The sequence below is a fragment of the Heliangelus exortis genome, chromosome 1 (assembly GCF_036169615.1).
Source record: "Heliangelus exortis chromosome 1, bHelExo1.hap1, whole genome shotgun sequence".
Lineage (NCBI taxonomy): Eukaryota > Metazoa > Chordata > Aves > Apodiformes > Trochilidae > Heliangelus > Heliangelus exortis.
Genome location: NC_092422.1, coordinates 169,076,445 through 169,090,065, shown reverse-complemented (window position 1 = coordinate 169,090,065; position 13,621 = coordinate 169,076,445). Strand labels below are relative to the sequence as shown.

The 13,621-nt window shown below is 43.9% G+C and overlaps 1 protein-coding gene across 2 annotated transcripts in view; it reads left to right on the top strand.

Annotated features, from left to right (window-relative positions):
* PDZRN4 (PDZ domain containing ring finger 4) overlaps positions 1 to 13,621 on the top strand; it is a 273,218-nt gene that overhangs the window by 29,667 nt on the left and 229,930 nt on the right. The window contains exons 1-3 of one of the 2 annotated variants that reach the window (XM_071733597.1): positions 1,119 to 1,857; positions 4,338 to 4,424; positions 7,216 to 7,320. In XM_071733597.1, the coding sequence (XP_071589698.1) occupies positions 1,192 to 1,857; positions 4,338 to 4,424; positions 7,216 to 7,320 (858 nt within the window). In that variant the 5' untranslated portion in view covers positions 1,119 to 1,191. Of the gene's footprint in view, positions 1 to 1,118; positions 1,858 to 4,337; positions 4,425 to 7,215; positions 7,321 to 13,621 lie in introns of those variants that run through there. The other variant, XM_071733598.1, reaches the window with a different exon arrangement.

Genomic DNA, 13,621 nt, shown 5'->3' with positions numbered 1-13,621 from the left:
TTTCCTTCATGCTTTGGGAAAAAGGAATGAGCATTTGTCTCAGTTGTATTGCCCCCATGTTGTCTTCTTAGTCATGGAAAAGGACCATTCATTTGTGGGTTACAAGAGCCCTGATGGCTTTGCCAGGGGGATGCTCTTGGGATTCTGAGTTTGAGGCAGGAATTCCAGAACTGGTGAAGACACACCCTGGCTCTGCTTCAGGAGTCCTCAGGCCAGGAAATATCCTGTGATCTGCGCCTGGACAGTCCAAACCTGCCAGCCCTTCCAAAAGTGATGGTGCCTGATCCACACATGAGGGAGCCCACTGAAAAAAACTCTCAGTCTCCTCTCTCTTTTGGGAGGTTTTCCATGGGGCTGAGGGGCAGCAATCGGGCCCTATGCTTTCAATGGAAAGTTATGTGGGGAATGTGTTGGGAGTTTCATGTTTCAATGTATGTTGCGGGTTAAAGGCTGGAGTCCAGGCTGGCTATTAATCCAAACGATGCATTGCCACATTTTGCAGTGTTTTAGCTTTTCTTAAAATGAAAAGTGTTGTTTATGCATGTGTTGTTGTTTAAGGGAGCTCAACGAGCAATTTTGTTATTTAAATTGTGGGTTCTTTGGTGCGGCAAGAAAGAGAACATTTGAACCGGGGGCTTCAGCTTTCTGTGCCCTGTCGGACATCCGAAAACAAGAGCGCAGAAGAGGCTCAAGCCTTCTAGAGAGAAATGACAACGACACACTAACACGCGTGTGAGTTGCACCGGCACCTATATGCTGCAGTAGAAGAGCCTGAGCCCTGCCGCCTGCCAACTTCCATCCCCCCTCTCTCCGCCCCGGCCACGACCCAAGGTCGGTGACCGGCCGGGGCACAGCTGGGCCGCCGGGACAGCGCCGGGACAGTGCGGGCGCTGGGCGCAGCCCGGGGCGGGCTGCAGCGGCGACTCCCGGCGCCTCGCCCCGCCGCGTAGCGAGGATGCCCCGGGAGGGCGGAGGTGGTGCCGGGGCTGGGCGTGGGGCGGTAGCGCCGGGGAGAAGGAGTTAACGCGGGAGGGTGGGGGGGAGCCGCCGGGAGCTCCCGCTCGGCGCTGCCGCCCGCCTCCCCCGGCACGGCCCCGCTCCCTCCGCCCGCCCCTCGCCCGCCGGGAGAGGCTCCAGCGCCGCCGGGCCCGGGCCGGGGTCACGGCGCCGAAAGTTTGGCGGTCCCCGGCCATGGGCTTCGACCCGTCGCGCTTCGCGGCGCCGGTGGCGGTGGAGCTGCAGTGCAAGCTGTGCGGGCGGGTGCTGGAGGAGCCGCTCTCCACGCCGTGCGGCCACGTCTTCTGCGCCGGCTGCCTCCTGCCCTGGGCGGCGCGGCGCCGGCGCTGCCCCCTGCGCTGCCAGCCGCTGGCGGCCGCCCAGCTGCGCCCCGTCCTGCCCCTCCGCAGCCTCGTCCAGAAGCTGGAGGTCAAGTGCGACTACAGTCCGCGGGGCTGCGGCCGCACCGTGCGGCTGCGGGAGCTGCCCGCCCACCTCGCGGCGTGCCGCTACGGGCCGCCGCCGGACGACCCCGCCGAGACGGAGCCGCGGGGCGGGACCCCCCTCCCCGGCCGCTCTGGGGGCGGCTCCGAGGGGCAGCCGTGGAAGCCGTCGCGGGCGGGCGGCGGGCAAGGCTGCTTGCGGGCACCGCTGCGGGGCGGCGGCAGCCCGGAGCCGCCACCCCAGCTGAAGAGGGACGCCCTGCGCTGGAGCAGGAGGGAGAAGTCGCTGCTGGCGCAGCTCTCGGCGCTGCAGAGCGAGGTGCAGCAGACGGCGCGGCGGTACCAGGCGAAGTTCGGGCAGTACATGAGCCACATCAGCAGCATCACCCGGGACCTGGCGGGCAGCCAGCCCGGCAAGGTGAGTGTGGGCACAGAGACCAGCGGGGCAGCACCTTCGCCTCCCGGTCTGCCCTCGCCAGAGATGCTCTCCCCGGAGCTGCCCGACTTGTGAACAACCTGCCGAGGTGACGGTGCGAGCGGTGTCCCCGGGGGAAAACCCCCAAGCCCGCGCCGGGACCCAGCCCGAACCCCCTCCCTGCGCATTACCCGCGAAGTGAGAGCGGCTTCTCACCTTCTCTCGCCCTGGGGAGATGGACCCATTATCCCCGGCCGGGGACACGCTTCTTTTCGGTCCTGTTTCGGCACCCGGTCGCCAAACCAGCCGTGGCCGAGCGTGGCTTGTCGTCTGCTCGGCTGGAGAGGATGAGAAGCGGGCGGGGAAGGAAGGGGGTTCGCCATTCGGCTGGCAATGGGCAGACGGGGCCCGGTTCCTCCGGGCAGGGTGTCCGTACCAGCCACCCCTTCCCCACCTTGCAGGGACCCGGCTGCAGTTGCTACTCAGTTTTTTTCAGCAGGGACTAACAGAAGCTCAGGGGCATGGAGCTGGCTTTTAACTTTTATTTGAGATGCCGAGAAGTCGTCCTAAACAACGGGGCATAAAATTTCTGTAAACTTTGGAAACGATGATGACAGGACAGCAAAGTTTCTTTCGTTTGGTAGAGTGGAGGAGTGGTGGTTGACGCTGCTGTCACTGCTTTGCTCTCAGGTCTGATGACATTGTTCAGGTAGCCACTCGCTTCCTTTAGGCTAAATAAACTATCCGAGAGTACTGGTGAGCTGGCTTAACTCCCTGTTAAGAGCATTTTTGGAGCATTAACGCCTGGCTTGGAGGATCAGGCTCTGGCACTGCTGATTGCAGCCGTGGTGTAGTGTGTTTTCAGGCAAGTGATTTTTCTTTTTACCCAAGTCTTCTCTTGGGGAAAAAAAATCCTCAGTGGAAATTGTCTGAGAAGTCTAACTCGGTCCTGGAGAAATGTCATGTGCTGGGCATCTGACTGCTGCTGCATGGAAAATGGGAAAGGGGACATTGCAGGACACCTGTGTGCTTGGAGAGATGGCTTTTTGTGGCATCATGACACTTTCTGTTTGGAGACTTGAATATTTAAGTATTTCTCTCTCTCTTTTTATGTATATATTTTTTTCTTTTCTTTTTAAATTTCCTTTGGTTAGGTGATCCATGAGGGTTGGGCACACTGCGAGGTGTGCTCATACATCTGCTTCATCCCTTGGCAGATGGGATCAGATCGTACGAAGGGGGGAAGCAGTCTGTTAAGTCTGTCCGTTACGGCATGTGGGGTGTGCGAGGAAAACTGCCTGTAGAAAGGAGGAGGGAGATTGGGATTTTCAGTAAGGAGTTGGTAGGAGGTGTGGGGATAGGGGTGGAGGCATCACTGCTGGGCAGCAGCGGAGCATCTGCCATTCCTGAGCGCTGCCAGTAGGTGTTGCTGCATGAACTGCCTCCCAGAAATCTATTTCAGAAGTGAGAGCAGGGTAACCAATAAAGCAGGCATTTGGGAGAAAAACTATCAATAAAGTAAAAATGCACTTCATTAAAATCAAATGGAACTTGCGGCAATAAAAAATTTCACTGTCACAGGTAATAAAATATGGGCCTCAGCATTGTGTTGTATCTTCAGTGTTTAGGTGTCAGATTTATATAGATCAACTAACATGTTGAACAGAAACACCTAACAGTGATGGATGAAATCAGATCTTTTTTGTGGGGAATATGGCTCCTGAAATGTGGCTATTATCATACATGAATAAGGTAATATAAGCTAAGGTGCAATGCTCCAAGTATTTTTATGATTTACCTGTTCCACTGATGGAAAAGGTTACTCTCTCCTTTTCATTTTTAACTTTTTACTTCAGCACTGGTTTTGAGTGTTTGCTCTATACTTTAAACCTTGTTAGAAAAAACCTACGTTTTTCCTGACATGGTTTTGGATTCTTTCTTTTTGGGAGAGAAGGGAAAGGCTGTGATGAAAAGCATGGTTTCATTTTTTGTGTGTATCTTCCCTGAGTTGCTATGACATGTGTACTGATATGACATTGGTCTGAAAATTGTGTGTATTTTAACCTATCTGTTTAATGTCTGAACCGTTGACACACATAGGTATTTTATTTTTCTAGAGACTTTGAGACATTTGGAGCTCTGACTTTTTTTAGTATTGCTGAACATTCTTTCCACCAAAAGCCTGCATTTTTTTCTGTTTTCTTTTCAGCTGAAGATAATCAGGTGTAACCTGTTGCTTTTCAGTGGCATGTGACTTTTCCTTTCCTGTGGTTTTTTTTTATTTGTTTGTTTGGTTGGTTGGTTTTGCTTTTTTTCTTTTTTTGTTTCCCCAGCACAAAGTCTTTTGTTATCTTTCTGGCTAATTTCCCCTCAAGCCTCATCTTACATATTTGCCAGCTAAAAATTTTTTGTATGCTATTGCTTTCACTTAAGATCTTTTTGAAACTGTATTCTTTAATAATATTTCATCTCTTGCTTCTTAGGGAGGAGAACCCAAACCCATAACGATCATGCTACACCGAGAAAATGATACTTTGGGATTCAATATTATAGGAGGACGTCCCAATCAGGTAAGGACAAAAGGCAATGGAGGTACTAAGTACACTGTTAGTAATAAAAGAGTTACTGTCAATGACAGTAGGTATGGAATCAGCTCCATACATAGAGGGCTGTATATTGTTTGGTATAATTGAAGTTAGTGTTTTGAAGATGTAATCTCCTGAGAATTGGATTAGTTTAATTTTCAGGAAAGGTTTTCCCATTATTTTTGCTTTAAAATTTGAAGCTGATCTTCACTCAGTTCCTATGTAAGTAATATGTATTCATGCAAACTGTTCAATGGAATTCCCTGGGACTACTTTTAAGAGTCATTGTTGCAGGATTAAGCCACTGAAATAATTTAAAGGAGAGATAAAAATTTGCTTCTGTAACTTAGCTTAAGCACCTCCTGCTCTCACACGCCTGCTTTTAATTTTTCTTTCAGTTCTTTGTGAACTGAAACACAGTTTTAATCAATATTGTATCTTAAATCAATCTAATCTTATCAGATGGGTTTGGAAAGCTCACTGGAAACCATGGAGTATGTGTAAAGATCACTAACCCCCCCATAGAACATTCATAAGAATATGCTTTTTTGTTGGTTTGTGTTTTGTTTTTTTTTTTTTAACTTCATCCTTCCAGAAGCATTAATCAAGACTGTCATTGCATATGAAGGGTAAAGAAACCTGTTAAACTGGAAAATTAATAGTTGATTAGAAGTGCTTGGTAATAATTATGCACCGATCAGGTTCTTGTTAAGTGGGAGAACTGTAACCTCCTACTATTATTGAGGAGGGGAATGAGACCCTGTATGTTAGTTTGGCAATCTTCTGCTCTAAAGCTATATTTAGTGGTGCCAAAGAGTCTGTTCCCATTAGCTTAAGAAGTTCGCTGTCTGTGATGTGGAATTACTATTCCCTGTGGGTAAATATGGAGACCAGCAGTTATCAAATGTTGGTGCTGTAAATCCAAAGCAACAGTTTCATAGGTTTTCTCATTAAAGGATGAGACAACAGGTGGCTATAAGATCAAATACACCTGCTTTGATTATATCCATATTTTGAATATATCAGTAACAAAGTCCAGATGATCATTAGTTTGGATTACAGTGTGATCTCTGTTGTTTACAGCTGTAGGAAAACTGCAGTGAAAAGGGAGCTTGGTGTTCAACTATCTTGGGGTGGCAACTGAGCTTTTCTGAAGTCCATACATGATGATAGTGCATTCTGGAACTAATTTTTATACTAGAAATTGTTTGGCTTTTTGAATGAATATTCAAATGATAAATATGTGAAGGTTCATAACATAGTTCATGGAGCGAACTGCTGACTGCAGGGGAAGAAGTGGTTGTGGTCTTCCAGTAACACTGATCATTGGAGATGGAGAAGTTAATGGAGCTGTGAGGCAGACTTTGGCCTAAAGGTGTTTTTCACTCTTGGAAGTCTAATTCAGAAATTGTTTTGTTTTGTTCCCATTGTGATAAATGTCAACACCACAGATGCTTCATTGGCAGCTCCCAGATATCAGTATAAGGTCTTGCTTAATGTATCTGGAGCCAAAGGATATAGTAAGAAAAAAGGACTGAGTTAACTTAAGTAATGAAAATAAAAAACTCTGCTCAAAACCTTAAATGCTGGAATAGGAATTGTTTGCTAAGAAGACAAAAAGAGTTCATGAAGGCAATGTGTACATTTAGTTCAGGTTCTTCTGGGAAAGAGTGGCCTTGGGTGAAGCGTTGGCTCTTGCAGCAGAAGAGCAGAACAGTGGTGTCATTGTTCTAGTCACCTACATGGGACTTTTCCTTCACTACTTGCCATTTGTGTTTTATCCATATAGTGCAGGTTTTTCCCAACAGGTGAGCAGGTGACTCTTGGTGTCTTGGGGAATGTACATACATGTTTTTCACTGGCTGTTTCATTTCAGTCCCTAACACACTTCCCCACTGTTCACCTCTTGCCTGAAGGGAAGAGGAGAGGAAAAGAAAAACTCACCATAAGCTTGTCTTTTATTTTGTCAGGAAAGGACTCATTTTGCATAGGTTTGTGTTTCATTATTCTAGTGAAGCTGTCCCCTTTTTGTCCCCAGTTTTGTCCTGGGCCCCAGCTCTGGCTGGCTAGGAGGACTGGCTGGCAGTCAACCTCCATGCGAGTTGTACTTAGCAATCTGTAGAGATCAACTGGAAGTGGGCTGTCTTTTTGTCCACAGCTGATCTGTATGGATTTCACAGTTGAGCAAGTTCTCAATCTCCCATGTGAATAGGATTTATGAGGTTAACCAATTCCAACCAAATCCTGTCACTGTTACGTGCCAGCTAGCTCATGTCACTTTATTCCTTGGAGCTTTATTTATTTTATTATATGTTATTTTCAAATACAGAAAAAAAAAGTTTACAAGCAGCAGTACTGCAGGAGCTCTTTCCCTCCTGAAAGAGGCACTTGTGCATCCATTTTTAAAAGGGAATCTTCCTCTGTGGATTTATGTACTAGTCACATATGTCTGGTCTTAAATCTGAGGTCTGCTTTAAATATTTTAGCTGGGATCTGGTTACCATTGCACCCTGTGTCTCACAGGCTAAAATAACCAGAAGTAAATGGATAATCTTATAAAAAATGCTGGAATAGTTTATTAATTCTGTCTTTTGGATAAATGACTAGTTTGCATTGAGCAAGTTTTAAAATAATACCAAGCAGCTTAATTCTTAGCTAGTAAAGCAAGCTGCATATTTGAGGTGGATTTGCATTTTTTGTTGCTGCTGATTTTAGTGCTGCCTCATTTTTGTACTAATGTGGCCCTTCTTTGCAATTTCCCTGTCACCTGGTGCAGAACAATCAGGAGAAATCTACTGAGGGAATTTATGTGTCGAAGATTTTGGAAAAGGGACCTGCAGACAAAGCAGAGGGCCTGCAAATTCATGACAAGATTATTGAGGTAAGAAAAAAAAAAAACAATTCACCAATGGATTAGTCTGCTATATTACCAGATTAATCAATGATTTTATGTTTTTTACACCGTGTACATTGTTATTTTCCTCTTTTGCTGTGCCTAAACAGGATTCTTCTACACTAAACTGCTCAAACATTTCTCTGATATAAAGACTCATGATAAATTTTTTCCAGCAACAAATTATGTATGGATCTTGGGATTAACTGTTCTAGGTGAGGCAAAGGTGTAGATGCTGAAATAGGGAGGAAGAGAAGCACTTTGTATTTCTTTTCATTGCCTTGGGAAAGAAGGTATATGACTCCTTGGAAATTCACAGGTTTAGTGTAGTTGATTTTGCCCTGCGTAGTGTTTATTACTCTTGTGGCTCTGGAATGCTGCAGAGAAGCTGTGCTGGTAAGCAGTGCTCTGAATCTTCTTCAGTAGTTAAAGTACTTCCATATGATCAGAAGTTGTTCTCCCCAGGACCAGTACCACTTTTTTTTCCAGTTATGTAATATACTAGCATGGGAATTTTAAAGTTTATTCCTGTGTTGCTGCATTTTATTTCCCATAAAATAACTGTAATTAAAAAAAAAAAAACAATAAATCAATCTGAAGGCTTAGGTTGCTGCCTAGCTTACATGTATAACTATAATTAGCTTCCTAAGAGGTCTTGAAGGAACAGTTTCAAGCAGTCACTGAAATAAACTCCTCAGGGTGCTCTCTGAATGATGTATATTGTTACTTGTACATGTACAAGTAGTTGCTGGGTTGTTTTAGGATACATCATTCCAGCCTCAGGTTTAGGGGAGACTTAGAAGCATGGTGTGAACTTGCCAGTTGAATGGGGTTTTGAACAAAGGCACATGAAACAAGTGAATTGGAAGACAAATTTAGACTCCTGCTGTGAGCTCCTTGTATTATGTTTCTGCTGAGGACTGGAGACATAAGCTGAGTGTTTGAATGCTGCTGGACTTGCTCTTAATGTTGGGAGCCTCGAGCACTGTGTGAAACCAAATTAATGTATTTTCTTGGAAAAATAAAGCTCATGCTTTTAGTTGGCAAATACATGCATCTCCAGCAGAACACAAACGACTGAGCAAAAATGAACTGGCAACAAATCTCCCCGAGATACACAAAAGGGTTTAGTTCCATTTTTTTTTGTACCAGCAGCCCTCAGATGCAGAAAAAAAACCCCTAATTTTTTCAGACATTACTGTTTCACTTGTCATGTTCTATTTTCTGTAGACTGAACAGGTGTATAGTTTATGCATTGGCTCAGTAATTCCTGCTTTCTTTTACTGTTCTTTTTTGTGCCTTTTTTTAAAGACAGAGTGATTTTGGAGGAAGGAATAATTATGTCAAAACCCAGAATTTATTAAATATGAGATAATTTTTCAAAATTCAGTCTAGTGTAAGCATTCATATAGCTCTGAATGGAGCACCATTTCCACCATAATGATTTACAATGACTTTGTATATAATTCTTGTGTGTTTAGGCAAGCATTTACAGGATTTCTGGGTTAGGCCAAATATTGTACTAAATGTTTCAGTGTTTCAAAAATTGTTAGACTAAAATAAAAAAGGGGGGAGAAATTATAATATAATGATAATGATAAGACTTTCTAAATGAAATGCAAATAAGTAATTACCACTCCCTGTTAGATATAGGGAGCAGCTGGGGCAAAGAGGTTGAATTTTCCTTTCCCATACAGAGCTATCAATGTCTTCCTGCACCAGGATGCACTTTCCAGCCCTGTGAAGGATCATTATGAAAGCTTCTGCTGTGAGGAAATACTTTGGATGGTTTAACTGTTAAAATGTTGGCAAGTACACAGAGTATCAGCTTTGGTGAAAAGTTGATAGGAAGTGGGACTTCTTACTGTTGCTTGCTCTTCATGCACTCGGTGATGTGATCTAAGGGGTGACCATTTTTCAGTAATCAAGAGCAGAAGGAACCTATGTTGTTTGAAGGGCCTTTAATAGGTTCAGTCAGTAGTTTGGCAATGTGATGCCTGGCGTGTTTCTAGCAATGCGTAGCTAATGGGATAATGGACAGAACCATCCCATTAAATCAGGAGAAAATCTGTTCTCAAGGCAGGCTGCTAAATAAAGAGGGTAATTTGTTTCAGTGCTTTATCAGATGTTTAACAAATGTTAACTGCACTTGGTTGACTGCAGTGGGCTGTGCACATTTCAAATGACCATCTTGTGGGTAACCCAGTGCAGCAAATGGATTTCACAGCCCTGTGGCACTGGCAGCTGGAATTGTGAGCTGAGCCTGGCAGACATAAGTGGTGCTGCCTTTAACTTTATATAAGTCATTAGCTATGGCAGCAACTTTGCCAAGTGATTGTTACAGTATTTGTGAGGGTGCCAAGGACAGAAATCAGATTTCTTTCTTAAAGTCTTTTTCAGTGTAGAAATTCCACTCAAATTACTTGACTTCCTGGAGGGTTTTGAGAACAGTGTGCCCAGAATATGCCTCTCTGACATTTTTGTCTGAAAAATATTAGTGTTTATTTGGGCTTTACGCTTAGGTGAGCATACTTTGTGCTTGAAGACATGAAAGCTACAAATACATGTTTGTGATCTGACTGGGTGGTGGGTGGTAATGATAGGGAGAGATAAAGGGCAACAGCCCCAGGTACCCTGTGTCAAAGGGCTGCAGCACTTCACAGGTGTGGTCACAGGACCATCACTGGTAACTTTCACTGTTCTGCTGAGGAACAGAAGATTTCAGGCACAGCTTTACCTTCTTTATTCAAGGTTAACTCTTTGTTTTTGAGAAAAGACCTGTTTGTACAGTGTAAAGGTGGCCTGGGACAGTGATGTGCACAAGCCATGTTTTGGTGATGTGTACTTTCAGGAATCTTACCACAAATAAAAATGATCATTATTTGCTAATCAAGGAGAAACTCTTCCTCTTGAATTACGTTTATGTAGCAGGTTTCTCCGGATATCCTGGTCTTCTGCTGCTTTCAAAAATTTTTATCCAGAAATTTAGCTCCCTAAATTACCACAGTGTGGCACGTGTTCCAGGGCTGAACACTGACCACATTCTATAAAAAGCATCTCTTAGAACTAGATGCATCATAGATATCTGTGACTCCCAACATGGAAGCCTTGGGTATGAGCTACCAGACCTCTAACTTTTGGATATCTGTTGTCTTCCTTTCCATCCTGCCTGTGAATCCTGCGAGGAGGAGGCAAGCAGCTAGGCACAGGACTGACTATCAGCCTGTGATGGTTCAAAGAGTTCTACTTCTGGGAGAAAATACAAAGTATGTCTACAATGGGTCACAGTTAAATAGCTGTGCATCATTTTGTCCCCCTTCCACTGCATGTAAATCTTTCCTACTGAATAACTTCACTGCTTGTCTTTGCTAATGCTGCTAGCATCCTCAAGGCAGCATAAAACAGCTATGATTCTTGGCAATGTTGTTGATATGCAGAAAGAAGTGTTTTACCTGCTGCCTGATGAATACATATTTATAGTTCTGAGCAATAACACTGGAAGTAGCTCCTTCTGTATGGAGGAAAATTTTACTCAGCGTGCAGTCAGTTCAGTTTCTCATAAGAATGGCCCCACACTGGTCAGAACTCCAAGTACACTAATTAGTGCCTAGTTACCAAGCCATTTGGAATGAATTCTTTATAGTTGCTTTGGATTGGTTTTTGTTTGCATAACATCATGTTTTACAGAAATTTGTATGTCATCTCCTCTGCTTTTGAGCCCAGCTTTAGAGAAAAACAGTGACTTGTTTTCTCAAGTCCTATTTCATTCTGTAAATCACAGTGTCCTGCAAAATACCATTGTATTACTAAAGTGGGATATGCTGATTTTTCTTTTTTACTTCAGTGTTGCACACAAATTATGTGACCAGGACCAAATTTGCTGTCCAGATGGAATTCCTGTAGTATTTTTTTTCTTAAAAAGAGCAGTATTTTGTCAAGTTGAGGAAAAAGAGCTTACATTGCCTGGGAGACAAAGCCCTGCAGTCACAGCTGAACCTTCTGTAGCAGGCTTGCCAAATAACAAAACAGCAGTGAAAAACCTTGTGTGGAAATAAAAGGGGCTTAGGCTGAAGACCAGAATGTGCATATGAGGAACTGTAAGCACATCGTTGTCTGGAAGGCTCAAATGCTTTTCTGTTCCTTGCACTGCAAGGCAAAGGCTTCTGTTCTTTTACTCCTTAAAGCAAAATGAGAATATTGGTCCTTTTGCATTTTAGTCAGTTGATTCTCATTAATTTGATTGCTGAGAAGCAGGCATGGTGGAGAAGGGGGGAAAGAAAAACATTTTGAGCCTGGGACCTTTAGGTCTTTTTGAAAAACGAGATGGATGCCTGCGTATTGTGACCGTATATTTTGTTTATGCAGCCTGAGCTCCATAAGTTTGTAATAAATAGGACTTCATCCCTTATTCCATATTTCCCTTTGTTCTTTTCACTTTTTTTTGGAGAGTACACACACAAGGGCTTTCAAGCGCATGTCAGCAAAGCCAGTTTCAATAAAGATGAAGTCTTGAGGCTTGTCCTGGCAGAAGGAACTTACATCTGCTAAGCGCCTACACAGAAACTTTTTTAACCATTGCCAGACTGCTGACTGTGCTGTGTGTCAGCCTTGTGATGTTTTATCTTCTGCATGTTTCTGTCATTACACTCACTATGTTGCTCAAGCAAAATCTTTGATACTAGTCGTGTTTATTTGGCTAAGAATCTCCACTGTCAGATTATGTCTGCAGAAGGAGTGAGCTTAAAAACTGTCTTGCTGGGATCAGAGCTAGAAGATAGGGGATGGCTTTGAACCAAAGCTGCACATGATGTGGCCAGAAAGATCTATGTGGTAGCTGGGGAAGCTTTTATATAGCTAGTTTTAGTGGTGTGGATTTCAGTGTATCTAAATATGCCTAAAGTAGCCTTAGGTATGTTAAGTTCTCTTAAATCCTGAAGACATTCATCATGTTATGTTGCAGGTAACCAGGTTTGGCACCTGCATTCAATAGAAAACTGCTAATTAGTCCGAAAGATCCCTGGCATAATGAATTAGTTATACCATAGGTTTAGAAACGTCTGTAGCTTCTTTTCATCTCTCTGTCACCTGTTGAGATACAGGTTTTTGAACACCTGAATTATTTCATCTGTCTAAAGAAACTTTTTAAAAGTCAAATGTGACCAGGTCTGTACATAACTTCATTTGAACAGGAGTTTTTTTCCCCACTGACTTTTTTTACTGGACAGAAAGTCTTAGAGTGATTCTCCAAGAAGAGAGGGATCTGGGCTATGGTCTCTGCCCTGCCTGCAGAGGACTGAGGTTACCTACCCAGGTAATCTCCCTCGTTTTTAGGGAAGAGGTTCTCTGTGTGAGACCAGCCTCCACCCCTCCTCTGCAAATGGAGCAAGGTGCCAGCAGGCATTTGAGTCAGGATTATCCAGTGGTAATCTGCTGTGAAATAAGTACTGATTCAGGGAGTAGTATCTGGCACACTGGTCCTGCCCTTTTCTACATAAGTGCTTGTGATGATGAGAGATGAGAGTTTCTCTCTTTCTTGCACAGTTTTGCACTTTATATCACACTTTCTTGGGTGATATCACACTTACTTGCATTTCTGACTTCCTAGTGTCTTGATTTTGAGAGGGGAGGTAGCAAATGCTGTTAATGGGGTATCCTCTAGCTAGGATAATTTCCTAGATATGAAAGACTGGGTTTCCTGACTAGATAAATTGCAGTAGCTGGGGTTTTCCTCCTTCTGGTCTCTGCTCTAGCCACCATGTTATCTAAAGAGGTGATTGTTGCTGCCTGCTCTAAGAAGTCTGTGCAGGCTGGATTTCATGGAGGCAGAAGAACTTCAGTGTTCAATGCACTGTCTTTGATAAAATTTGATACCTCAGTGTGGATGTCCTGGAATGCCTGGATTTTCTACTTTGTTGCTTGAGTTCCCAAATATCAGAAGTGCAGCATTTGATGCCTCAGTTGACTGAATGGAGTCTTATGTTCATAAAAAGGCAAAATAATATGTTGACACTTTTATAAAACAGTGTAGTTAAAAATTCTAAAATGTCTTGAATTTTTTTGAGGTGACTTTTTTTTTTTTTTTTTTTTTGTTTTTTAATCTGAGGTATAAATTGAGAACTTTCTGTCTGCTGAGAACTTTCTGTGGACTCAGCTCTATAGAGGAACAAGTCTATAGGAAGGTTTCCTCACTGTGTTCATTTGGGCTTCTTCTCACAGATGCATCAGTCATGTGCAAGTATAATGCTATGTTGTTTTTGTGGAAATACAAAACCACAGTGCTCTTACCTGA